Source organism: Vulpes lagopus, chromosome 12 (assembly GCF_018345385.1).
Source record: "Vulpes lagopus strain Blue_001 chromosome 12, ASM1834538v1, whole genome shotgun sequence".
Classification (NCBI taxonomy): Eukaryota; Metazoa; Chordata; class Mammalia; order Carnivora; family Canidae; genus Vulpes; species Vulpes lagopus.
In genome coordinates, this window is record NC_054835.1 from 35,834,584 (window position 1) to 35,861,978 (window position 27,395).

The 27,395-nt window shown below is 56.1% G+C and overlaps 1 protein-coding gene across 1 annotated transcript; it reads right to left on the reverse strand.

Annotated features, from left to right (window-relative positions):
* Nucleotides 1–452: 452 nt before the first annotated feature.
* Nucleotides 453–22,749, reverse strand: NGFR (nerve growth factor receptor). The gene is made up of 7 exons (XM_041726814.1): nucleotides 22,681–22,749; nucleotides 20,021–20,443; nucleotides 13,005–13,146; nucleotides 9,229–9,588; nucleotides 5,268–5,520; nucleotides 3,401–3,561; nucleotides 453–2,765 (listed from the first exon to the last, which is right to left on the reverse strand). The coding sequence occupies exons 1-7, from the start codon at nucleotides 22,747–22,749 to the stop codon at nucleotides 2,464–2,466; spliced, it is 1,710 nt and encodes a 569-aa protein (XP_041582748.1). The 3' UTR covers nucleotides 453–2,463.
* Nucleotides 22,750–27,395: the final 4,646 nt, after the last annotated feature.

The following is a 27,395-nucleotide window of genomic DNA, read 5'->3' on the forward strand; positions in this document are numbered from 1 at the left end:
GGAGCCAGACCCTGGGTCTGTGCATGTGTGTGGGTGTGAGTGTGTGTCTCCCAGGCCATGTGGGTGGCTGCGAGCTGCGGGGTTGTGACCCGGCCCTCCCCTGGCAAAGAGGCAAACCTCTGGCTCCCCTGTGGTCAGTTTCACTTCTGACATCTGGTCAAGTTCACAGCTGGCCAGCTTCCTGCGTGGTCATTTTCACTTTCCCTCTCCAAAATCTGGGGGCAGAAGGCCCCCACTCCTTCCCTATCCCACTTCAATTAACTCCATGGCTACACATGTGGATTTGCTCGATTTCTGTGAAAAACCCCCCATTTTGTGGGGCGGGGACAATAGGACAGGAATTCACCAAGTTAGAAATTATACCTGGGTCCCCTCCACACAAAACCCTCCTCTGCCCCCACACTGGCTCCAATCACGTACGTTTCCAGAAAAATCTCTTTGCACTGCTTTTCTTTCTTTGCTATTATAATGCTCATCATTTATGTTTTATGTGTAGGTTTTAGGAAGGCCCAAGAAATGATTACACAGGATGCAAGGGGGAGGTGACAGGGGGTCTGGAGCTCACAGCCCCCAGCTGGGGGGTTGCCAAAGGGTTTCATCTTGGCCCAGAGGGAGGCGGGAGGGGTCCCAGAACCAAACACATGCTAAAACCTACTTGCGGTACCCCAGCCCCTTCCCCACCTGCTGCGGAGGACAATAAATACACTCAGATTCTGTCCCACTCTCCAGGTTCCAGGTGCACAGGGGAGGGGCCAGCAGGTGAGTTTCCTCCTCGCTGTCAGACCCATCAGATCGAGGTCATGGAAATGCCATTTACTTACAAGGTTCCCAGTCCCTTACACGGAGTTGGGAGAACCCTGGGCAAAGGGGAGGCGGTGGCTGTCACCACACACCCTGCTTGGGGCTGGGTTCGTTCATGCTAAATAGAGGGGCGCCACACTCATTCCAACGTCAAGCAAAACAGAACAGGCCAGGAGGGACTTCATGAGACTTCACGGCCCCTTTCTGGCACCAAGCTAGGGAAGCAACAGTCCTCCGCGGGGTCCGCTACAGTTAGGAGGGGCGCCTCTGCGGGCCGCAGACTCCCTCAGGTCCTTCTTGCCGCATTCCCACACTGGTCCGCTTCTCTCCACTGCAACCTCCGGAGTCCAGCCAAACCCGCGCTTGCAGGAAAAGGAAGGACTGGGGGGAGCATTCCTCCACGTGCAGGCCCTTGGACTCCAGACGCCAGCTCAAGCCTCAGCCGTCCTTGGCCCGCCAAACCAGGGGCGAGGGAAGAGGGCAAGCTGAGTTCAAATCCCTTCAGTGCTTCTCTGGCAGCTGCCCTGGGCAGGATCCGGTCCCAGCCCAAGAGAAAGAACTCGTGTAGAAAAGCAGATTTCTCAACGTGTGTGTGTGTGTGTGTGTGTGTGTGTGTGTGTGTGTGTGTCTGTTTGCTGCAGATCAGGGGTCCTTATTCCCTGACCCCACGGGCTGGCTCTAGGAGAAGATACTGTCTTGTGTTGGCTCTGGGTCTGTGCCGGGATGGAAGGCACCTGTAGTCTGGGCCACACCATGGATGCCACACTGATGTGCCTGAGCAGAACTGGCAAAGGGACCCCTTTCCACAAACCCTAAACCATGCTCAATCAAAGCCATCACTGACCATGATGGATCAATGGACCAGGCCTTGGGTGAAGCATCCCCATCTCCACAGGGGTTGGACGGGGCCTGGAGATGCTAGAGGACAGGCTAGATTTGGCTTTGAGACACTTCCCAGAGGGTTGCCTGCGCCCCCCAACCCCTGCTCCCTGCCCTCAAGCAAACCTGAGGCCTGCCTCCCCTAATTCAGAGAGTGGGGGGCCAGCCCACATGTCTTCCCCATTGCTGGGTGGCTTTGGGCCAGTCACTCCCTCTCTCTGGGCCTGTCTATATGTAAAACAAGGGGGGGGGTGGATCAGAACCCCCTTCCAACTCTGATAAGCCTCTTATCATCTTCATTTTGGCCCAGAGAGGAGGATGAGGGGGCTGAAGGAGGATGTAGGCCACAATGATGGTCCCTCATTCCCCAGGTTCACAGTGTAGAGCCTGTGGCTCTGGTTTCCTCAGTCTCTCCCTTTGAGTCTCTGGGGCTTTGTCCTTGCCCCCAACACCAGCCTTGGTGTCAGCCCCCCAGACCTGACACCTGTGGAGGTGGGAGGGGCTGGCCCACCCAGCAGTGTGGGGAGAAGAGAGCAGAAGATTTGAGATGTGATGTTGGGGGTTGGGGGCAGGGTGGGAGAGGTGGCAGGGGCACTTCTGGTGCTGGAGAGAGTGATCAGAAGCGATGGGGCCACACAGGAGCGGGGACAGGGCTGTGGCGTAGGGGCCCAGGGCTCTGTGGCCCTGCCCAGAGAAGCTCAGCTCTGACGCTGGCCCGTGGGGGCTGGCTGGAGCATCAGTCGTCGTCGGAATGTGGGGGCAGGGCAGGGGCTCTGGGGCAGCTCACACCGGAGACGTGGCCGTGGACTCGCTACACAGGCTCTCCACGATGTCGGCTCGCTGGATGCGGCGCAGAGCAGCCAGGAGGGCGTCGAGCGTCGCGCTGTCCTGGGCAGCCCAGCTGGCAAGCAGGGCTCGGGCTGGGCAGGCCTCGTGGGTGAAGGAGTCTATGTGCTCAGGCTGGTAGCCCAGCTCACCTGCCAGGTGCCGCCAGGTGTCCCCCGCAGAGCCATTGAGCAGTTTCTCTACCTCCTCCCGCTTGGCTGGTGGCAGGCTGCTGTAGAGACCTCCGTCCCCCTTGAGGGCTGCCAAGAACCCAGGGGGAGTCAGGGGTGATCCTCCAGACCCCCTTTGCCCTACAGTGGGCCTGGGGGCCTGGGTAGGACCCAGGAAGGGCTGAAGCATCTCTCCTCCCAGTGTGGGGAACCCCTGAGGGCCTAGAGGCAGAGGGATTGCCCAGATGAGGTCCTGGATAGGGGGCAGGGCTGTGGAGGGGCCTGGGGGTGCTGACTCACATCCCCTATCACCCACAACTTCAACCCCATCCCCACCACCTAACCCCAGCCCCGCCTCTCCACAATCAGTCAAGAGAGGAGCCACGGGACTTAGGCCCAGACCACAGCAAGTGTCCTGGAGCTGGGCTCTGGGCTACTAATTAGGGTCCGTAATTAACTACTTGTTCCCCAGAAGTCCAGGGCGGGAGGCTAATTGCAGCCACTTTGGGGAGTAATTAGCCCTAGGGGGGACAATTAGCTTGATGAGTCTGGATGCCCTGCTGGAAAGCCCTCTTCTACCCATTCGCTCCTCCTGCTTCTCCCCTCCTACACCACAGAGGCCCTCTCCCCTGTCAGCCAGCCCCTCTGGCAGTCCCTCCTACAGTCTAACCCTCATCACTCCTTTTCTCCCTACCTCAGTCCCCTAGCCCAGCCTCACTGCTCACCCTGGCCTGCGGCCGTCTGTGTGTGGGGCTGCTGGTCATGCAGGCTCTGGCTGTCCACAGAGATGCCACTGTCACTGTGGAGCTTTTCTCCCTCCGGCGGAGGCGTCTGGTTCACAGGCCGGCTGTTGGCTCCTTGCTTGTTCTGCTTGCAGCTGTTCCACCTGAAGCCAGAGGACAGGCCGGGTCTCAGAGGGTGCGAGGGGCCCTACTGGCCAGGAGCCCATGGGATCTGTGCTCTGGTGTGTGGGGGCTGGGGCCACGGGAGGTACCCCATCACAGCCCCCTACCGAGGTACCCACCGTTCTTCTTTCTCTCCATAATGGCCCCGCCGCTGGCCTGTACTGAAAGCACCTGGAGGGCAGAAGGGCTCTCAGGCCTCCGTGACCGCTGCACACGTTCAATGTATGTTCACGGAATGAATGGTGCGTCAAATGATTTCCCAGGAATTCCATTTTTCCCAATCTACTCTGCTAAACTACTCCCACATGTGTGCAGGGATATACACAAGGATTTCCTCTGCTATTATTGGCAATAAGAAAAAAATGAAAACAAATCAAAGGTGCCTCAATAGAAGACTGTTCAAATAAATTAGCATCCATCCATATGCTGAGTGAGTGGTTACAAACAATCAGATAATCCATATGTCCCGAGGAAAGCTCTCCCAAGGGAGATTAAGTGAAAAAGTAAGTTACAGAGTATGGATAGTGTGATCCCATTGATGCTTTAAAAAAAAAAAATACCCTGTGTGTTTACACATACCTATAAAAAGTTTTATGTATATGTGTTTAGAAATGCACAGAAAATGGCTAGAAAGGATTCATTCCAAAAAGATTCTGATGAGAAGGGAGGTAGGATTTGGGGAGATAAAAGAGAGCTTTTACTTTTTGCTTTACAAGACGTTGGTCTTGTTTGCATTTACCCAAACAAGCATATATTACTTTGATGATATTCTTTTAAAGAATGGAAAATGCACTTAAACATTTAAAACACTTTCCAGGGGGCGCCTGGGTGGCTCAGTGATTGAGCGTCTGCCTTTAGATCAGGTTGTGATCCCGGGGTCCTGGGATGGAGTCCCGCATCAGGTTCCCCACAGGCCACCTGCTTCTCCCTCTGCCTGTGTCTCTGCCTCTCTCTGTGTGTCTCTCGTGAGTAAACAAAAAAAAAATCTTTAAAAAAATAAAACACTTTCCAGGGGTGCCTGGGTGGTGCAGTTGGTGGAGTGTCCGACTCTTGATTTCGGCTCAGGTCATGATCTCAGGGTCGTGAGACTGAGCCCCTCATTGGGCTCCACACTCATCAGGGAGGCTGCCTGAGATTCTCTCTCTCTCTCTCCCTCCCCCTCTGCTCTTCCTCCAGCTCATGCTCATGCTCACGCCTGCACAAACTCTCTCAAATAAAGAAGTACAATCTTTAAAAGATAAATAAATAAATAAATAAATAAAATAAAACACTTCCTAGAAGTTCTTGCACATCCTGAATTTCTGGATGTGAGTGCCACAACATCCCACATGTAACACGGGAAGGAAGAGACAGATGCACACATAGGTAACTGTGGGTAAATGGGATTTAGGGGTTGAGGGCACAGGTGGCTGGTAAAGAAAGCTTGGTGTGCAGTTGGGGGTGGCGAGCCAGGGAGGGGCACAGCATGGGAGCGGGGTGGTGCTGGTGCCAGAGTAGGACAGGGACCATCCCCTTGCCTGCCTCCTGCTGACCTGCCACACCCTGGCATGGGGCAGCTGGTGGTGAGGATGAGCGTGGTTTGGGGCAGAATTTAAAGTGTGAATTTTCAGGTCACCGTCACAGTAAAGCCCTCCTTGGGAGCAAAGACCCTGCTCTCTGTCCCCTGCCCCCCACCCCCACCTCTCACCTCTTGAAGGCAATGTAGGCCACTAAGCCCACAACCACGGCGGCCAGGATGGAGCAGTAGACAGGGATGAGGTTGTCAGCGGTGCCTCGGGTCACTACAGGCTGAGAGCTGCCCATCACTGTGGTCACCACATCTGCCATGGTGCTGGCTATGATTTCTTGATCTGGAGGTAGCTCTGGCTCCTCCGTGCTGGGGGCGGTGCTGTCCGAGTCCTCTGAGGGTGTGGACCGGGTAATCCAACGGCCAGGGATCTCTGTGGGAAGAAGCTATAGGAGTGAGGGCCTGCTCCCCAGCCCCCAGCCCTGCCCTTTCACTTCTGACCGGCTCCAGCACCTTCTTCTCCACTCCCTGCCCCGCTCCAGGTGTGAGAGTGCCCAGCCATTACACACAGGGGTGAGGGCTGGGATTGGGTGTATGAATCATGATGGTGGAGAAGAACAAGGGCCTGGGTCCTCTTCGGCGCTATCACTGGCTTACTATGTGACCCTGGACCAGTCCCTTTGCCTCTCAAGACCTCAATTCCCCATCTACAGAATGGGGATGCTAGAGAGATGGTCTCTAAGCTCCCTTGGATCTGGGGTGCAGCTGTGATCCTAGGAAACTATTCTGCCTCCCTGGGTACCCAGAAGCCTGGCATGGAGGTAAACACACAAAGAAGAGAGAGTGGGCACCAGGGGACCTCTAGCAGGAATCACTCTGGGGAAATATTGTAACTTCCCTCATCCCAGTTTGTCCCAATGGCCCCAGTCATCCCGGTCCTAGGGAAGGATGAGGGTACCCAGGTCTAGACAGAGAGTTTACTTCCCTGCAAACTATCTCCCTAGGAAGTGGCATTCAGCCTCCCTTCTGGTTTGTGATGTCCTAGCTCTCAGCCTGGACAGAGTAGGGGGTGCCCAGCTGGCTGGCTTCCCTCAGCCAGTCTGTAGGCAGTTGCTAGCATCTGCTTCCTGCCCCGTGTGGCCCCCCAAACCAAACCATCTGATTTTGCCACCCAGAGAAGACAGTGTTGGGTAGCCCAAACCCTCCCTGGCAGAAAGCAGACTGCTGGTGGGGAGAAGACCTACAAAGAAGGTACTGCCCGCTGCCTGGGCTGGGGAGAGGCAAGAGGGACTGTGTCTTGCCACCCACCTAGGCCCTTTCATCTCAGTGGGCACTGCCAGCCTCCCTAACAGGGGACCTGGCACCTCCTGGCACTAGTGGGTGGGAATTTCCATTCAGCCACCCAGCCAGGGGCAGTGCCAGGGGCTGTGGGCTCCAGATGACCTGGGGGTACCTGTCTGGGCGAAGTTGCCTACCCCATCTGTCCTCACTTCCCACGCCTGGGGCAGGGAAGGAAAGCAGACAGGACATGCCAATGGGGTGAAGGGAAGGCACTTTGCTCCCTAGCTCCGCCCCACCCCACCTCCAGTTTGCCCACCCAAGTGGAGTAGAAGCTGCCCACTGGTCTCTTGGGCCTTCTCAGCTTGAGATGAGGATGGTTCAAAGGCCCCCATTTTCAGCACCTTCTGAGGGGTTAGGCCCCCAGATGTGGATCTGGAATCCATCTGGCTGGTGCTAGGGAGAGGACTGCCATCTGTTGCCCCATCTTCCCCTCCCTCAGCTCAGTCCTAGGGGTAGGGAAAGGAGTGGAGGAAACACAGCTCTGTCTTTTGGCAGCCCCAGGCAGGGTGTTGGACTTGAAGGGTCTTCTTCTCCTGCCCAGTGAGGGGACCAGGCAAGCTGGTTGGGCAGTCTGCGCCTGGAGGCTGAGATAGAGCTGGCTAGGGCGGCCCCCACCCCAGAGGCTGAAGGTATGTTAGGGATGTTGGTGAATTAGGCCACCACAGAGATTCCAGAAATCTCAAAGGGGAAAGGTTGACAATGGGCATTAAGGGACAGACCAGGCTGAAGACAGGGCTGTCTAGGGCACTTTCTCCTCATCTCTCCAATCCCCCTTGGGGTGAGGTTAGGAGGGGAGGGGCACAGCAGGATGAGATCCAGATGTGGCCATGTCCACCAGCATTCCAACCCCCTAAGCCCTTGGTGAGTCCTGACAGCCATTTCCGGAATGGGAGCTGTCAGACTTGCGTGTGGAAAGAGGGACCAGGTTACTCCTAAACCCAAATTTCACTGGGGTGAGGGGTGGAGGGGGGTATCCTTCTGCCCCAAGGCTGAGTGAGTCACCATGTTGACACCTGAAATGTATATGCAAGAAAGTACAATACCCTGGAAGGAGGAGGGGGGGCAACCAAACCACCATCCAAGTCCATTTCCTGAAGTGTTCCCTCTATTCAGAGCTGCCATTTAACCCTTCAGAGGCTAGAGCAGAGAACAGAAGAGGAGATAAACACAGCTCTCAGGGGTACCCTCTTCCTTCGGGATGGCTGGGAAAGTAGGGTGGTATCTGTGAGGAATCTGTGAACGCCTCAAAAGGCAGGGCCCACCCCTCCCCCGCCACCACCTTTCTTTGCTCTAACCGCACCCGGGACTAAGTCCCCCCACTGGCTGGTCCAGACTTGCTCATGAACTGTGCTGCCCATCTGCCTCCTGCCAGCTGCTAAAACTCCCTCCCTGCTCTGCCCTGTGCCTGACGCCACTTGCCTGTCTCCTGGCCTAGAGCAATCGCCACTGGAACCACTAGGCTCTGGGCCCCGCTCCTCTCCCCTGACCCCCAACCAGGAAGCTTCACACACACACACACACATCCTGGCCTCAGCCCAGTTTACCCACCCTCCACCCTGAGCTCCCTGAGCCAGGGATCATGGGATGTGGAAGGAAGGCATGCTCCCCATGGCAGGCGATCTGCCTCCCCCATCTGATTGGTGAATGACTGAAGGCCTAGGCTGTGCTGCCTCCACCAGCATGGGGGAGCTCCTGGGAACCAAATGCTGGGGCAACTTCTACTTCATCAGACCGGGGCAAAGGTTGTCTCTTTCCTTCAAACTGAGGGGGCTCCCGAAGGAAGTACTGGTGCTTCAGAGTGAGGGCACCCTGCGGGATGGGTCCTGAAGGGAAGTAGCTATAACTAGGTGCCCAGCCCCAGGGTGATGGACCCAAGTAAAGGCACTGTCAACCTCTCCCTGCAATAGAAAAGCCTACTTGCCTCCCTGCAGACGGATGTCACCAACCAGAAAATAAAACAGTTCTGCTCTGGCTGGTCATCGGGCTTCCTCCCCCCATCCCAGGAACTGGGTGCACTCCTTGGGGCCCCAAGCCTGGCTAATGGGAGTGCACCCAGTTCCTACCCACCTGGGGCTGACAGCCCTCCATGTGCACCCTGTCTCATCCTTGGGCTCCTGAGCCTTGGGCCTGCTGTTTCCCTTCTTCCTCTGTCCCCACCACCTCCTTAGAATTCCCTGAGTCCAACCTCATCTTGGCTAACCGGTAAGCACAACTGTTGACCCCTCCCCCAGATATCATAAGTTGATATCACAAGGGGGCCAGCTACCTTGCCTAACCCACGACACCCCTGAAAACTGTATGACCAATGAGGAAACGAGGGTCCAGAGACAAGAGTGACCCCCCCCCCCCCCAGTATCACTCAGATAGTGACAGGGCAAGTTCCATCCCAGGTCCCAGAGCTCCAAGGCACTGTGGACCTAGACACAGCCTCAGAGCCAAAGGGCCCCAACTCTTGAGAGTCCTCAAGCCCCTTTCTCCAGTCCAGGGAGCTCGTTCAAGGATCAGACATGTCCTGCACTGTGCCTGTCCGCGGTGGCCACCTGTGAGGTGCTGATCTGCGGCCCAGCCAATCCCTAGCTGACAGCCACAGACGAAGAAAGGTCTGGAAACGGAGTTGGAGCGTGGTAGCTGCAGCCCCGCAGGAGGATGGGGGCTCTCCAAACACCCACGGGAGGGCACCCTGAGAGGGGTCCCTGGGGCCTGGGGTTTCCGGGAGGGTGGCGGGTGCAGGCTCAGAGGCACCCCCGCCGCCGGGCCGCCAGGCCCTCCCGCCCCCGGGGACCCCGCCCCGCGCGCTCACCCTCGCACTCGGCGTCGGCCCAGCGCGTGCACTCGCGCAGCTGGCGCTCGGTGTCCTCGCACACGGTGCAGGGCAGGCACGGGTCCACGTGGTTGGCCTCGTCGGAGTACGTGCCGTCGGGACACTCCTCGCACACGGTGTTTTGCCTGTCCTGGCACGAGAACACGAGCCCCGAGCCCGCCTCGCACACGCGGCACGCCTCGCAGCGGCCCGTCGTCTCGTCCTGGTAGTAGCCGTAGGCGCAGCGGCACACGGCGTCGTCCGCCTCCACGCACGGCGCAGACATGCTCTGCAGCCCCACGCACTCGGTGCACGGCTTGCACGGCTCGGTGGCGCTCACCACGTCCGAGAAGGTCACGCCTGAGGGCAGATGGACAAGGGGGACGGGGGCAGTCGGGGAGAGGGGTGGTGTCTGTTCGCCCGCCCTCTGGGTACCGGGACGTCGGGCACCCTACTTGCCTCCTCTCTCGGGATCCCCAGGATCCCCCTGGCTCCAACCCAGGGGGAAGGACGAAGGGGGCCCCAGGCCTGGAAGCCCTGACGGGGAGGCTTCACCCGGGGCTAACCCAGCTGGAGCCGCGTGCATTTCTCAGCAGAGTCCCTTAGCGAGTTCCCAGCCCTGTCCCCTTGTTCCCAGCATGATTAAGGAATAATCTGAGCGTGACCCGGCCCTCCCCGCGGGCCAGAGCTGGGCTGTGAACCCAACCCAGGCAGGGCGGGCCTTCACCAGGGAGCCTCCTCCCTCCTCTGCTGTCCTTCTTGTCCTCTCCGCGGGTGGGGGCTCAGGTGTGGCCTTGACCAAGGCTAGACCGCAGAATGTCCCACCCATGGCGCTACCCCACGCCGCTTAAGGGCTTGGCTCTCGAGGGTGGGGATGGACTTCCCACGAGGCAACAGCAGGAGGGCTGGAAAGCAAGAAGGACTTGCCTGTATAGTCTTCTGCCCTTCCCAGTGGCACAAAGGGGAGATTTCCGAGCTCACTCTTGAGTCATGATCTCTTAAGGGATGTGAGGTCTAATCTAATAAGGGGAGGAACAGCCAGGGGATGCCAGGGTCCTCTCCTCCATGTGCAAGGCGGGGGAAGGCACAGAGCCAAATCTTCTTCATTCCTAGCCACCCAGTGCAAAACTGTGCCAGTCTGAAGCCAAGAGGATGAATCCTTGCTCCAACCGCAGAAAGAGCAGGATTTAGGAACTAGGGACCAGAGAAGGAGGGAGCGTTCAGAATGTGGAAGCAGAAGTAAAGACTAGGGTCCCACTGGAGGGAAATTGAGGCCTGCCCTGGGTTCTGATCTCAACCCTCTCAAAAGGAATCCAGAGGCCAGATGGAGCACCAAGTCGTTATCTTTGGGGGGTGTGTGTGTGTGGGGGAAGCAGATGTAAAGAAAGAAATGCAGAGAGAAATGAAAGGGGAAGCAACCAAGAGAGAAGAGAAGACAAGACAGGGAAGGGCCTGGAAGGAGATCAGTTTCGAGTCAGTTCTGGTGGAAAAACGAACCCCTCTGTCTCTCCTCCCAGGGATGGGGCTGACCTGGACCCAAAACCCGCTTCTAGAACTTCTTAACTGTGTGACTTTGAGTGTTTTACTCTACCTCTTTGAGCTTTTTTCTTTCTCTGTAAAATAGAGAATAATATCTCCATTCACAGGGTTATGGCGAGGAAGAAATGAAATTCTCCCATAAAGCACTAGACACCCTGCAGGGTTCCTAACAAAAGTTGAGCCTCTGGGGTGGACGATGGCAAGCCTGGTGAGCTTCAGTAGCAGGGATACGGTGTGCAGAAAGGACTTCCAAACCTAAACAGCCAAGGCAGGATGTCCAGCATATACAAACAAGAGGATCCTATCTGGTTAGCATGTGGCAGGGGGGGTGGGTTTAGTCACACCAGAGGGGGAGAGAGTGGAGAGGGGGGCGCTGCCCCTGGGAAAATACAGAAAATTAGTAAGAAAACTCCTCGGAGACAGTTTTAGGAGGTGGGGAAAATGTGGTCTTTTTTGGCAGAGAATGAAGGCAGGAGCTTAATGGGTTTCCTTATGGAAACGTTTTGAGGATAGAGGGAAAGTCCGCTGGGGTCTCCATCCCATAAAGTGAGCTTATAAAGGCAGCCTGTTAACGCAGCTGGAGGCAGGGGGAGGGGAACAGAGGGAGCAAATGGGAGGGAGGACTCCTGCCACCACCTCCTAGCTGGTCTTCAGCTCCTGTCTCCCTTTCCCTGGAGATGCTAGAGATGCCAGCCTCTCCCAGGCTCCTCTACCCCACCTCTTGCTTTGACAGAAGGAAGTAAGTTCCTATCCTGGGAGACTTAGGGTCCAGGGCGAAGAGGACTTGGGGAGGAGTCTAGGAAACAAGAGGCAAACTCGGGAGGATCCAGCATAGCCGATGGTTGGCCAACCCTGCCCTAGGATGGAAACCCAGTTAGGCCAGGGCAGGTGGCCAGATGGCAAGGTGGCAAAGGCATTACAGGATGTCTAGCCTCCCCATCTAGGCCCAGGCATTTCTCTGCTACGGGATGGAGTTACAGGATCCACAGGCATGGAGAGAGGAAAACTGTGCGTTTGGGGACACCAAGGAGTTGGGGTTGCCTGGTAGATAGGCTGTGTGTGGGGGGGTGATAGAGAGGAATCCACAGGTCAGACTAGGCAAATGGGTTCAGAGATCCCAGTTCCTGGGGCCCCTGGGTGGCTCAGTCAGTTAAAGAATCTGATTCTTGGTTTTGGCTCAGATAATGATCTTGGAGTCATGGGATCGAGCCCCACATTGGACTCTGTGCTCAGCCAGGAGTCTGCTTAGGATTCTCTCTCTGCCTCACCCCTCTACTCTTCTCCCCTGTATTCTCACCCTCTCTCTCTCTCTCTCTCTCAAAAATAAATAAATATATATTAAAAACAAACAAAAGAGTTCCCAGTTCCTATACCTTGCTCCTGTCATGATTAAAGAAGAATCTGGTATGGTTCCCACCAGCCCTCCAGGTGCCTGGCAAGTGCCAGGTAGAAGGCAGGTTGCAACTCTAGACAGGAAGGGAAGGTTTCTGGGCAGGAAAAGAGCCCTGAGCCCCGGGGGTGCTGAGCACTGGGCTCAGTACACTGCCCAGTACTGAGGCTAGAGGCATCCAGGCTGGGTTAAAAGCACAAGAATTCAGACCCCAGACCCACCGTTCTGAATCCCTTAGCAACAGCCCTGGAAGGTAGGGTTCTCTCCCCTTCTGAAGACATCCCAGGCAAGACAGGCCACAGCAGCCCTCTCCCCTCCTACCTGGCACCACCCCACAGTGAGGACTGCCTCAGAGTGTTCCAGCCCCACTCCTGCTACCTCTGGAAAGCTCTGCTTCCTTGATCAGAGCTGGGGAACAGTTGACCAAGCCTTCCCAGGATCCCCCAAGGTCAGTTTCCAGGGCAGCCAGGATTTGAATCTCCTCCCCTCCCCCAGACGCACTGAGGGTAAGTAGCAGTCATTGATTTTATAGTGCAGATGATATTTTTAGCTGGTCTTAGCATCAGCTCCTCCTCCCTCCAGGCCACATTCTTCTACCAGGCCTCTCCACCTGGGGGCTGGGCAGGGGTACCCCCTTGGGATCCCTCATGGTGAGGTCCCCCTCCTTCCTCTGCATACTTCCCTCAGCCATGCTCAGCTTTCCTTCTCACCTCCTATACTGGGTCGGACCCATTCGGGTGCCCACAGAGAGGTGAGCTGGAGACCCTGCCAGGAGGCAGAGCCCTTGTCAGGCTTCTAGCGGGCATGCACCTCCCCACCCCTCCCCAGACCACCACCCAGTACTCACTGTCCAGGCAGGGCTCACACACGGTCTGGTTGGCTCCGCAAGGCTGGGCCACCCCCTCACCCAGATTGCAGGCTTTGCAGCACTCGCCACTGTGGGTGTACAGGCCAGTGGGACATGCCTCCTTGGCACCTCCAAGGGACACCTGGGCGGAGGGGAGATCAGAAGGTCAGACTGGCAAGAGAAGCGAGAGGGGATATCTTCCAAGAGATCAAACACCCCCCCCCCCAAAGCCTTCTATTGGAACCACCTGGGCGGGGATGAGCTCACCACGGAGGCATTAGGCACATCAAAGTTGGCGGCAAAAAAAGGCAGTGGGGAACAGGGCGCCTCTGCAGGCTGCCTGGGTGTGAGGTCAGAGCCCCGGATGCTGACTTTCTACAGAGTTCATCTTGGGGTTATGGCAACTCCTGGAATCCTGAGGATACACCACATGGGGAAGACACGGCCTGGGACCCAGCTTGGATCCTTTGGCCAGAACAGGTTCCAGCTCGCACAGGGCTGCCAGCTAAGGAGGCAACTGGAAGCTAAACTCTAGCTCAAATGCTGCTTCCCAAGCTGAACACCAGCAGGGCTCTGTCTACACAGAGGGAAGCTTTTTCTAACAAAGGCTAGCAGGCCCTCCTCCGGGTCCTTAATTCTACCATTCCATATACTAAACATTAAATGGGAAGTGTCTTGGGGTGCCTCGGTGGCTTGGCTGCTTGTGTATCTGCCTTCAGCTCAGGTCAGGGTCCCGGGGTCTTGGGATCACCCCTGCAGGATCCTGGGAGGGAGCCTGCTTCTCCCTCTCCTTCTGCCCCCACCCCTGCTCATGCTCTCTCTCTCTCGCTCTATCTAAAATAAATAAAAATCTTAAAAAAAAAAAAAAAAAAGGGAGGTGTCTGTACTCAAAAACAGAAGGCAGAGGAGTGGAGTCTTGGGTTCGAATCCTGACTCTGAACTGGAGCTCTGACCTGCTCTGCTTTCCCTCTCTGAGTCTTCACCTCTCCTCATCCATGGACACAGAGACCACTCAGGGCCAGAGCAAAGAACCAGCCGATTGGCAAGAATCTGGCACCAAGCAAGGAAAAAGGGATGCCTGTTAGTGACGATGAAAAAGCGGCTGCTCTCACCCTCAGCAGCCCTGCTCCACTAGGGCTTGAATTCCAGCCACCAGTCTTCCCCTCTCCCTGCCCCCATGCAGCCAGTGGGAACAGTGCTGGAACCAGGGGAAAGGGGAGTCAGATTCCTGCCACCGAGGCATCTTTGCTCTTTGCTCATGGATGGAAGGATTTAGCACCAGATTCCCTGGGGGGTGGAGGTGGGGGGAGGCGGGGGGGGGGCGAGTTCTGGCCGCTTGTTTTATGTTTCTATTCCTTTAAAAAAAAAAATTCTTCTAATAAAACTCCAAAGCTTGTTTCCCTGGCTTCAGACCATGCATCTCCTATTTGATGCAAGAGGAAGTATGGGGTCATGGGACTAAAGGGGAGTGTTAAAGGTCATTTTGGACACTCTGCTTCCACGTTGGCAAAATCATAACCAAAAATACTCCCTTTCCCTCTAGTCCTTTAAAATCTCCTGAGGTCTAACCAGGGTTTGGCAGAAAGAAGGGGATGGACAGGTTGGATCAGTCTAGGAGGCAGCTTGTGGTCCTCAAGAGACCATCAGGGAGGGTGCAGGCAGCATAACAGTGGGGTCCTTGGGTATTTGCCACCATCTCCTCCCAGGTGGTAGGAACACAGGTCTGGGAACATCTGCAGACCAGAAGCCAAGACGGGGGCCGGGGCAGGGGCATGGTCCCAGATGCAGGCTTTCTACTATGAGGGAGAGCAAGATTCCAGAAGAGTCTGTTTGGATTTCTTTTCATCCTTGAGGGCTCATGCTTCAATGTCATTTCTTCAAGGAAGTGATCCTGTGGCCCCCATGCCTCCCAGATCAGGAGGCTATATATATATATACATATTTATATATATATATGTAAAACACCCCAGATCTGCTGCCCATATATACCCAACATGTATATTTATGAAATTTAAGAACATGAAAATACAATATGACCTCAATTTACTAGAACTCCAGGCTGGGGAGTGGCACAGGGGACAGGGGGAGACTTTCTGAATAGCTGAATTTCCCAGGAATTGAGGATTTGCTGCTCTGATCACCTAACTGTGGCTGCACCCTTCTGATTCCAGAACATACCTTCATGGTTTCCCCATGATTCAGGGACTCAGTATTTACACCAGTAATCGTACTGGGCTGCAGTGCAGTGAAGCCCTGTGTTCTTTATCCCAAATTACCACACTTTTGTCTCTGAGTTCTTCTGTCAGCCTTTTTTTTTTTTTAAGTGTTTCTGTCTCCCTCCTTCCTGTCAAGATATGAGTTGTCAGTTTTCACTGCTACCAAGGTGTGATCTGAGCAGCCCCTCCCCTCCCATCCTAAATTATTACATCAAATTTAATCTACAGAAACTATGTCATTAGCCTGGGTGGGAAGATGTCAAATGTGATTGTAGGTGGGATCTGAACCAGGAGGAGGCAATTCTCTGAGTAAAAAGCATGAGCTATACTGTCTTCCTCCATTACTCTGAATCCTGGCTCATCGCTTAGGGCTGGGTGATCTGGGACAGGCTGGAATTTCTCTGCACCTCAGTCTCTTCATCTTTAGGCAATGGTGATAATACCTGCCCCGTGGGATTGCTGTAGGCATCAAATAAAGAAGGTGTTTATACACTTTGGGATCCCTCTTTTATCTTTCCCAAGGTCTTTCTTGCCTCTTTTGTGGCTTTTTGGCTAGGTTCCAGTTGCTGGAGGTTAGCAGAAAGCTGAGGGGGTCTGTCCATGGCACTTGAGTGGTCTGTGCATGTCCCTCTCCCTCAAAGCCTGCTCTGCTCCCCCCTCTCACCCCCTTCCCCCATGGTCCTCTCTCTTCTCCCAAATCTTGCATTTGGACTCCAGGCCACATAATTAGTAACCATGTGTTTCCTGTGCTTGTTTTATGTGTCCTATTTCTAAACACCCCAGATCTGCTACCTAACAGTCTGCTACTTTGGGGCAATTCTCAGGCTCTCTAAACATGCATTTTTCCCACCTAAAGCATTGGGTTGATAATATTTACTGCTCAGGGTTGCCCTGAAAATTGCATGAAATAATTGATGCAAGTCTGTCCGGCATATAGTAGGAGTTCAATAAATGTTAGTTATCGAAGAAGTGTTTTGTCTCAGGCTGAGCTATGGAGCCTAGGCGGGAGGCAGTGTGAGGGGAGAGTTGCAGTCATGCCCAAAGAAGAAACCACATAAGAGGAGGGAGCAGGATAGGCATGAAGAAAGATCCACCAGAAAGAATCTGAAGAGGGCCAAAGGAGAATGGAAATTGCTTTCCCTGTAGTTAACTAATTAATTAACAACTAGTTACTAGTTAACAACTATTTACCCAGATTGAACTAAGAGTTTTCCATGAGACATGGTCCATGACCTCTGTGGGAAGTCCCATAAGGAAGAGGAGACATCATTCCACACAGCTACTCCAGAAGCCAAGATGCTGAGGGATGCCATCACCTCCTCTCTGACAACTGGGGAAACTGAGGCTCACAGAAGCAATTCTGCTAAGTGGCTCGAAGCCTGGACTCTGTCACATCCTGTTGGTCCAGGGTGGGGGCAATCTTGGGAGCAAGGAGGGATGACACAGATTCAGGCTTATTGCCTCAAAATGATCAGCTTGCCAAGTGATAAACCAATGTGCCTGAAATTAACATTTGTTACAACCTATTCATTTCCAATTCGATGGAATGACTTCATCCCGTTTTTGAGAATGTTTGCAATCTTTTTGCCACTTTGAGGCTTTCAAAAAACTAAGATGAAATCACCTTTAGGTGAATTGACTATTAAAAACCTTAAAATTGTTTCAAAATTGGACAAAATGGAAAACACACCAAAAGAGTTGAGAGAATTTGAAACCATATGAATGCTTCAGTGTGATGAGCCCTAATCATTCACAACAGTTTCAGCAAAGGGGGTCCTTAGGTGAATGGAGCCAGTAGCCGCAACCATGGGGTGGGAGAGTTTTCAAATTTGTGGAGGGGTCTTTTGAGGTCAATGCCAATCCGGGGAGACACTGGCATATGCGCTCCACTTCTTTAGATAGCAGTTGAATTTGGGGTAGGAGATGAGTTAATTACCCAAGGACGCGGCTGCATGAAGATTTTGATAAGGGCCTGGGGACTATAAGTGGAGGGAAGGGGCTCAGTTCCAAATTTGTGGCTCCAGGGACACAGGACACAGATCTAATAGTCAGGGCTAGTGATGGTTAAGGGCCTCGTGTCCCTCCGCGGTTTAGGAGGCTGGGGGTGGTCAGGAGTGGGGGGGGTGCTGCTGAGCCTGGCACACCGCGGACAGAGTAAACTCCAAGCCAAGCATCCTGCGTTCCAACAAGGGCCCCACCACGTACGGACTGGGGGGCTCATGCCCGAAAAGTCTGGGAGGTTGGACTCCCTCAACTGTAAAATAGGAATAACTAGATTTACTCTGCGGGGATCTTATAAGGATTAAATGACACAAGAGAAATGACCCAGGGCAGCGCGTGGCACATAGTAGGCACTCGGCCAATTTTATTATTCCCACCTCCCCACTCCGCACCCCTTCCCCACCTCCTCCCCGGGGTGGGGGGGATCTAGGCGCGTGAATGGGCCCCGGCTGGCACAGGGAGGTGGGGACCCCTTCCATCCCGGAGCCGCCTCCCCCGCCCCACAGCTCCTGTCCTCCCATTTGCTGCCCTCGTTGCATCCCTATTAGGCGCATTAGCCAGCCCGGCGGCTCCGGTTACAGACGTCTGAATGACAAAGTGCCTCCATTACCGGCGCGGCCCGCCAGCCGAGCCGCCGGGACGCGCTCTGGTTTCAGCACTATCGCCGCGGCCCAGGAAGCAGCTCGGACCGCCGCGGTGCGCAGCGCCAGCCCGCAGACAGCAGCCCCGCGCGCGGCGGCGGCGAGAGCCGCAGGGGCTGCGCGCGGCCTGCGCGGGGCCACCCCCCGAGACCCCAGGACCTCTGCGCCCGGCTCCCTTCTTTCCCCGCCTCTTCCCTACCGCGGTGTGGGGGGGACGCTCTCCCCAGCCCGGTCCCGAGCCCACGCCCGCGCCGCACGAGTCCCACCTCCCGGGTTAAGAAGCACCGCTACCCCGCCGCGTTAGTCAGCAAACGCGCCTGAAGTCTCTCCCAAGTCTCCGGAGAAGCCACAGGTACCGGCAGCTCCGGGGGGGTCAAGCTTCGAGGACCGGACCGGCGCCCGGAGACGGTCTCCGCCCACCCCAGCGCCCACATTCCACCGCCCGCCTGACTCTGGGGATGGTGTCAAGCCCCCACGGCGGAGAAACGCGGCCCTTGCACCCCGCTGGGACGTCGGGCTGCCCCGCGCCCCGCTGCGAGGTGTGGGGAGTACCCCGCAGGGAATCAGGTGGGGGCGGCCTGGCTAGCACTCTGGTTTAACTTGCTTGTGAGATCTTGGCCAAGTCGTCTAAACTTTCAGAGCCTCAGTCTTCCCTCCTGTAAGATGGGGGCTTGGGGTGCAACGCTCAGATGAGAAATGAAGATGGCAGGGACAGTGAGGCCACCTCTTCCGCTGCCAAGCTCCGTGGGGCGTTCCGGGCCTGGGCCCACACAGGTCACATCTCCTGAATGTCTTGGGACTACTGCACGGACTTAGATGCTGGAGAGGACCCGCAGTCCTCCGCGCAGTCGGAATCCGCGGCGTCCGAGCGCCTCCGTCCCGGGGGTGCCCAGCGTCTTCCACCGAGAGCTGGGCGGGGCGCGCACGCAGTCCCCACCAGCCCCGGCGCTCGAGCCCAGCGAACTGCGGGCGCGGCGCTCCCGCCGCTGAACTTACCGCGGGGTCGGGGCGGGCGCGCGACGCGCAGCCCGGGTCGCGCCCGCCGCAGCCGAGGGCACAACGCCCGCCTCTCAGCGCCCCCTGCGGGCCGCCTGGGCTGCCGCGACCCCCGGCCGCGCGCCGCCGGGACCTTCCCAGCCTCGCGAGTCCCCGCGCTCTGCACCCTGAGACTCGGCTGCGGCCAGACCCGGTCGCGCGACGCCCGCTCCATCCGTTCCGGTCCCTGGCGCTGCTTCCCACAGCGAGAAGCAGCGGCCGGAGGAGCCCGCGGGTGGCGGGGGAAGCGGGCAGCGGGTCCGCCCCGGCGAAGTGGGCGCTCCCTTCCCGGCCTCGGATCCCGAGCTGCAGTTCCCAGGCTGGGCGAGGCCGCGAGAAAGGGCGCGCGGCAGGCGCGGGAAACGTCCGTGCCTCCGCTCCGTCCACTCGTCCCGCTGTCCCTCGGCGGGCAGGCGGGTCCCCGGGCACTTCGGGGTCCGCGCGCCCTCCTCCGTCCTCTTTCATTTTGCTGGCATCCCTCTCTCTCCCTCGCTGTCGTCCTTTTTCTGCCCTCCCCAACCCACTGCTCTCTTCAGCGACCCCCGCTCCCTGGAGCTTCCCTCCGCGCCCCTCCCCCCCATTGTCTGGCTGGCCCTCATTGTCCGATGCCCGGTCCCCTCTGCCTCTGGTCCCTCCGACCTCCCCCATTGTTCTACCTCCTGGTCCCCGCTTCCCCGCCCCAGCCTCACTCGCCCCTCTTATCTGTAATCCCCATCCCATTCCTCTTCCTTTCAGCCTGGGTTCCGTCCCACGACCCTCCAGAGATCAAGATGTTTTTGGGGAAAGTCGCCTCGAGATCCCAGCATCCAAACGCCTCTTCAGAAGAACCCAGACATCTGAGAGACCCCCTCTCAGCTCCTCCATGCGCACCCTCCGCGATGCCTGAGGACCCGCATCCGTGCACCCCTCTCCCGCGTCCCTGCCCTTGGTCTCGGGGTCGCCCCTGCGCTCCGAGAACCCTAGACGCTCCTCCGTGGATCCGGGCAGCGGAGCTCTCTCCCGCCATCCACCCCCAGCATCTGGGACCCCGACGCTCTGCTCTGTTTTCCCTCGGGGAAAACCTGAACCCATTGGGGTTCCAGTCCAGGAAGAGGGCGCGGGCTGCCCTCCGGCCAGCACTCACCCCCAGGAGCAGCAGCAGCAGCAGCAGGCGCGGCCCGTCCATGGCGCAGCCGGCGGCACCTGCCCCCACCGCCCGCCTCGGGTGGCTGCGCTCCGCTTCCAGTGGAGTCCGCTCCGCGGACGGATAGGGCTGCGCTGCGCTGCGCTCCAGCGCCCGCCCCCCAGAGCTCGCCGAGGCTCCGCTCGCTCTGGCCGAGGGCGGGAGGGGCTGGGAGAAGCCAGTGCGGCGGCCCCGCCTCCTCCCCGCCCAGCCCGCCCACCCCCGGAACCGCGCCCGCCCGCCCCGCAGCCTCCGGGAGGGGAGAGGAGGGGAAGGGAGGGCTTGCGGGGAGCTGCGCGCCCGCGCTCCCCGCCGCCGCTTCTCCGCGCCCGGGCCCTTGGAGCCTCTCCCGACTCCGCCCCGGTACCCAGTGCCCGGGCTGCGCTAGTGCGCGTCGCTCCCGGATGCTGTGGGCTCGGGGACCAGGGCGTCCCCTCTGCGGCTCCCGTTCCTCTCGGCTGCAGCCCCCCCGCAGGGTTCACTCACTTACCCATCTGCCTCCGCCTCCAGCTTCAACCTTTTTCGCCGTTATCAGCAGGAATGTCCACTGCCCGCCCCGCCCTTCATCCCTGGTCCATCCCCGACTCTTCGCTCTCCCAGTGCAAAGGCCCAGGGGAAGAGGAGGGGAGAAGTAGCAGGTGGCCTGACCCCGAGAATTTGCAGAAGCGACTTTAAAGTGGGGTCCATCCTGATATTATTCGAATTCCCAAAAGATGGGTTTGAATGGGGGTAACAGGTGTGCACATAAGACGCAGGAATACACACACTCTCAAGCTTACATGTATATGTGCTTATGTGCTACCTGTGTTCACACCACCCTTGTGCACTCATGTAAATCTGTGTGCTCTACACATCACCTACATACTCATGCGCATATGCACACTCATTGCACATGTGGTCATAACATTCAAACACACATTCACATGCACATGTGCAGTCACCTCACATGTACAGTCTCTCACACAAGTGCACACACATTCATGAACACACATGTCCATACCCAAACACAGATATATCCTCAACAATATAGCCTTTACTAGAGTATGAGTATTTCCATTGGTTTAGGAGCTCCCTGCAGGCAGGGACTGTGATTTCTTCTCTAAATGCCTGGCACACAGTAGGTGTTCAATAAAGGTCTGTAGAAGAGGATAAAAGGAAACGTGGTTGGATGGACTCACATCCATGTACCGTGTCCTATGTAAGCATCCCCCAGGACCACACACACCATGCCCTAGAAACCATAGCAGGTGCCAATCACAGGCCCTTGGCCACCCAGGGAGAGTACCACCAGTCTTTTGGTGGGAAGCACCCCACCTCAATGTCTACTCCCTGACTGTCCCTACCTTTTCCTGATCCCCCGGCAAGGAGGCCAGGGAATAGAGAGCCTACAAGTCTACAAAGGGCAAGTCTACAAAGCCTATTCCCACTCCCTGATCTTGGCCCTGTGTGGACCTCAGTTCTGACTTAGAAAAAAATAATACTGCCCTCCCACGTTACAGGAAGAGGGGGAAGATCAAGTGCACTTGTGAACTGAGCATCTAAGCAGTTGGTAGGTGATTCCCCTGGATCAGCTGAAACGAATTTATTCATTCTGCCCTGTGAATGTCTTTCCTGTGTATCCAACAAAGTCCACAGGATAGCCTCAGAAAAAGCAGGTGCACATCACCCTGTCCTTGAGCATGAGTGTGGATGATCCACACCTCCAAGGCCAGGCAGCTAGCCCTTCTTCAGAAATCCCTGAGGAATACCTCTGCCAGACAGGGCCCATCTCTAAACTGTCTCCTCCAGCAGCTTTTACAGCCCTGCCCCTCCTCTGCACTGCATTCATGGAAGGCAAGAAGGGCCAACGTTACTACTAACAGCAGCAGCAGCATTGAGCTGCTTACTACCAAGGGTATCGACAGTGTGGCATTAACTTAAATACTCCTGTTATTAATTTATGATCCCGGTTACTATTATTGCCAAGGTTATCCATCTCAACACGATTTAATATGACCCACACTACCATGGCGGGGCCTGGGTTATTAATAATTTCCATGGTCTTGATCATTTAAGCCTTACTCGAACAATTACAAACAGCAATTGTTACTATTATTAGAAGTATTTCTATGATTAAGCCTGAGTGCAAGACCACGATGTAATGCTGAGAGCTGGCAGGGAGAGCGACTGCAAAGTGCTGGGGGAGAGAGCACTGGACGGAGAGTCAAAGAGGCCTGGCTGAAAGTGCCCGCAACACTCTCTCTGCCTGCATCACTCACCCCCTCGTGTTTTAGGTGGGTTATGTCATCGCTCTCAGACTCAAGTGTCCTCATCTCTCACGTGGGAATCTCTTTAGAAAGATCTTGAATGAGCACGGTGAAGAACAAATGGGGTAAAACAGTGTTCATCCCGAGGAGAGACTTGATCTCTTTGTACTCATTCGGCGCATTTTCATTGAGCACCTCCTGTGTGCCATACCCTTTGGAGGTGCTAGCTACGGCAGTGAATGGCCCTCGTTGAGCTGATGTTCCAGAGTGCTAGTTATTTGATGCAAAGTATTCTTCTGTAACGTGACACCTTGGCAGGACCATGCTGTAGATAGTGTGGCTGTGATCAGGATGTTCCTTTGCTGGGACCATCACCATCACCATGACTGTCACCATCACAGCCACCTCTACCAAAGCCATCACCACTATGACCATCATCACCATGACACTGGCACCACTGCCATCGCTACCACACCCACAATCCTCCCCATCGCTACTGTGACAGCCACATGATTGTCCCCACCGATCGCTATCATCACCACAACTGCCAGGCTACAGCCACCACTACCACCCTGCCATCCTGCATCTGCAGCCACCACCCAGCAGGGATTCCCGTTCCTAATGAGTGCAGCATACTTGGGTCTGTCCCTCTGCCTTGGAACAATACTAGAGGCTCTATATAACCACTGTCTGCTTCAGCCTAACTCACAAATGGTTGTGACTCCTGACCCCAAACACAAGTGTCCTTCAAATATTTCTCCCTTGACCTGGCCCTCTGTCTCCAACCCTTGGCACTTCCAGCCATAGCTATTGGTTGGGGCACAGGGGGCAGGTTCTTAAGAGCTGACCAGCAAGTGAGATCAGACCGGCAGTGCCAAGGAGGTAGCTGTTTTCACTGGAGGGTCCCCCAGAACCATGTTACATAATAGCTACACGTAAAGAGGGCCCTGCCCCGACCACACACACACACCAAGGCTTCCTGGACCTAACAGTGACCCTAAAAAAGTGAGAGTGTGGAGAATATCAATGCAATTCTTCATGGAGCTGGGAGGGGCAGTGGTGGTCAAACTGCATCCTCAGATGTCAAAATGAGAGGGGTCTGACCCTCCGCTCTGCACCCTGCCACCCCTCCATCACCTTGTTCTTCGGGAAGGCAAGCTCCTAACACACGCCCTGTCCTCCCGCCCCTGTCCTCCCATCCCATTGAGACCCCTCACCTCAAGTCCACAGAACATTGTTCACAGCCCCCTGTGCCCATCCCCAGCAGTCACTGGGGAGCCAGCCTGCTGCCCCAACCAGACATAACTTACATCTATTGAGATGTCCTCTGGGTGGGGAAGTACACACATTATCTCCTTTAATCCTCACTGTCTTCCCATGAAGGAGATGCTGGGATTGCCATTTTACAAATAAGAGACTGAGGTTTAAAAAAAAAAAAAGAGAGAGAGACTGAGGCTTGAGGAGGTTAAGCCACTGGCCCAAGGACCTCCTAAAAGGAAGCAGGGGTATGATAAGTGACCAGTGTAAGGCACAAGGCCCTCCACACCCCATTGTTAACTCTCATGTCTGGGTCACTCCCTCCCTCCATCCCTGCCCCTCCATCCCAGTCCTCGCCTGGAATTAGGGAGATAGAACCCACTCAAGCACCCCCGGACATGCATTCATAGAATCTGGGCTTGGGTCCCAGGTAGGTTGGGTGGAGGCAAGCCAGGGGATGATCTTTTTCTTCTAATCCAAGGCAGGATTTTCAAGCTCACTCAGTGAGCACTCTGTTCCTGCTTCGGGGAAATCACCTCTCCTATCTCCCAGTTCCAAAGCCCAACCAGAGAAGGGGTGAAGGGAGATGGGCAAGAAGACAACAATTTCTTAGGGGGAGGGGAGGGAGGAGGAGGTTCCCGGGCCTCCCCCAGCTGTATCCCATCTGCCCTGGGCAGGCCGCCAGGCAAGGTAAGTGAAACCCGCTGCCCCCCATTAGGAGCTGGCTCGGTGGCTTTGAAGCGTGATGCAGTGATTACCTCTGAGCTGCCCCCTGAGCTGCAAGGGGGTCCTGACCAATGAGGGGGCAGGGTGGGGCCCTGGGACTGGTCTGGGTCAGTGCAGTTTTACCGTGGAGCTGCATCAGTGGTGCAAGGGGTAAGAGAAATTAGCCAATTTTGGAGCCCTGTTAGATTAACTGGAGCATCAAAGTGGGCCGGTCCACAGTGCCCTCCCTCACCATCCGCCCCAGCCTCAGAGGCCTGCACTCCCTTCCTGCCTTCACACCACCCTGCGAGGGCCCCACCTGACCCACGTTGGTCAGCTGCTCCCACCCCCACCCCCTCAGTCCTTGCATGGGTTCCTTGACAGTTGTCTTCTCTCTTCCTTTGATGTAATTTCTCCCTCTGAAATGGTCAAGGCTTCCATCTTCCCATCTGCCCTGTTCTGCACCCATATCTCTTGTCAAGGGATCACAAGATCTGATCAATTCAGACATAAGGTGGTAGGGACTTTAAAAAAACAAAGGTGGTAGGGACTTAATTTCCCCAGACTTTCTGTCTTGGAGAAAAGGTGTCCAGAGAGGGCAATGCTATACCTGAGTGCTTGTGTGGAATGTTCCTGGCCTTGTGGTAGGGCACAGGGTGGGGGGAGATTCAGGGAACCCCATACCTCAGGGAGGAAGTCTTTTTTGCTAACTCCAGGGCCCAACCTCCCTGGACTTTGGTCCCAGTTTCTGTCTTCTTCTCCACATCACCCACTCCCCTGCAGGTGGTCAATCTCCAGAAAGCTCCTCCTGACTCTCAACTTTGCTTCTAGACAGCCCTTCAGGATCGCAGAGCTGCCCTGCAGTTCTGAAGGACTCAGTCATCTTTCTTAGTTTTCATCCTGCATCCAAAGACAGCCAAGACATTTTAAAGAAAGACTGAGGAGGCTTACACCATGGCTGGAGCAAGTGAAACCAGCAAGGTGGGAAGGTAAGAGGAGGGGGCATCGGAAGACCCAAGTACCAGTCTTGTGAGCTGGAGTCAATGCCCTCCTGCGCCCCCTTCCCTTGGCCTCAGTCTCCTCATCTGTAAAATGGGTGTGAGATACCAATCTCCCAGAGCTACTGCAAGGAGTCAAAGCAGTATTGAGTGTGCTCTCAAAGTCAAGGGAGCTTAAGAGATGTCAATTATTCTTGTTCTATTTGACACTGCTGCTCTTGGTGGCTTCTGCCCTGCAGGCTGGAGACCGGATGAGGGGTGAGATGACATTTCAGCACTGGAGACCCAGGCTCCGGGGCCTTCCTGCTGCAGATAAGAGCCAGAGCCGTGACAGGCCTTGGGCTCTGCACAATTCCCACGGGAATCACTGGGGGAGGAGATATCCCAGGCTCAAGCTTATCTTCTCTCTGGCGCGTCTGGGAAGTGGGGTCAAGTGCAATTGTCTGGGTTGGTTTCCAGCAGGGGAGGGTAAAGGGAATGGATGGATACACGGTCTGGTAAGTCTCTCAGTCAAGGGAAGACACCCCCCACCCCCAAGAGGGCCCAGGAAGGGGGAGGAGCTGAAAGAGGAGCATCCCTTCCCTGTCCCAAACTTCCAAGGTTGGGGGAGCCCTGACACAGGGCTGAACATTTAAGAAGGGCCCAGGTTGCCAGCTCTCCCTATACCGACTCTCTTGATCCCATCAATTCCACTGGCCATAAGTGCCCCATCTGAGGAAAGAGAAGAAACAGCCCTGCCCTGGGGGGCACCTCTAGTCTGAGGCAGGACACGGAACCCTCACCCTGAAGTCCCCCTACTCTGAGGAGGGAGATATGGTCTCTAGGCTGTGGTCTGCTCTCACATGGGAGCAGAGAGGTGGGTCCTGAACATGGAGAGGAACTTCAATGCTCCATTCCTCTCTCCTATGCTGGACTAGATGGGGGTGGGGTGGGGAAGGCAACTCATGGCCTTAGGTATCTCCCAGTCTAAGAGGTTCCCCAAACAGTGTTTCACACTGGAGCAGGAGCACAAGAGTGTTCCTAGTTATACACTTGAGGCCAGGACTCAGATCTCAGAAGGGGAAGCCCCAGGGGCCATCTAAAATTGGAGAAACTGAGGCCCAGAGAAGTGCCCAGCATATTCTAAGTCACTCGGTAGGTCTACTGCAAAGACGGGGATTAGAGACCAGTTTTGGCAGTCTCTGTACAGTGAGCCGGAGGAAGGAGGTCAGGGTTCTCCCATCAGCTTGCCCCTACTCCTCAGTGTGACCTGGGATTACTCCCAAGGCCCCTCCAGGCTTATTTCTCCACCTGTGTTGAGAGGGAAGCGGTCCTTCCCTGGCTGCCCCAGCTCCCCCTCGGTGGGGAATCTGAGGCTAGGTTCTGGTCCAGCTACAAGCTGCCCTGGGGAGGGGAGGCAGGGGGAGGCAGGTGCAGGTACGGGAGGGGGCATCTCCAGGAGGAGCCAGAGGGTGGAGGAAAGTGCTGAGTCGGCACTCAGAGCCCCAGCCACCTCCGCTGCTGTTCCATTATTTATCCCCATAAAAGGCTCTCCCTCCCCCTTCCTGACCCAGGCCCAGTCTCCAGAAATGCCTTGGCTCACCCCCCACCATCTCCCCTCAGCTGGAATCTCTTAAGCAAAAAGGTCGTCAAGATGATTAAATGCGAACAGATTTTCAGCTCTTTTTCCACTTTAATTAAAAATGGACTCTTGATTCAGAGGAAGCTGGAGACAGCATCGCAGCTCCCCGACAGCACCTGGGCTGCAAAAGTGAGGGAAAACCCCTCAGAGGTGTCTGAAGGTTGGCCTGTGGTAGCCTGGGGTCAGGGGCCTGGCCCACAGCTGCCATGTGCCCACAGGCCCTGCCCTCTGAAGGCAGCAGGACCTGGAATCCCCTTGGCCCAAGGGCAGAGTAGGGACAGAGGCAGGTGGTGGGTGGGTACAGGGCAGTGTGGACAGGGGCAGTGGCAGGTGGCTGAGCAAGTGGGTCTGCTCCCTAGACTTAGGGTGGGGATGGGGTGGGAAGCAGAAGGTGTTCCATTTCCACAGACCCTCATCGTTGGGGAGCCCCCAGTTTGGGGTGGGAACAGGTCACTGCCTTCAAGAAGGGGTGGGGTCTGACACAGAGAACTCACGATAGAAAACGAGAA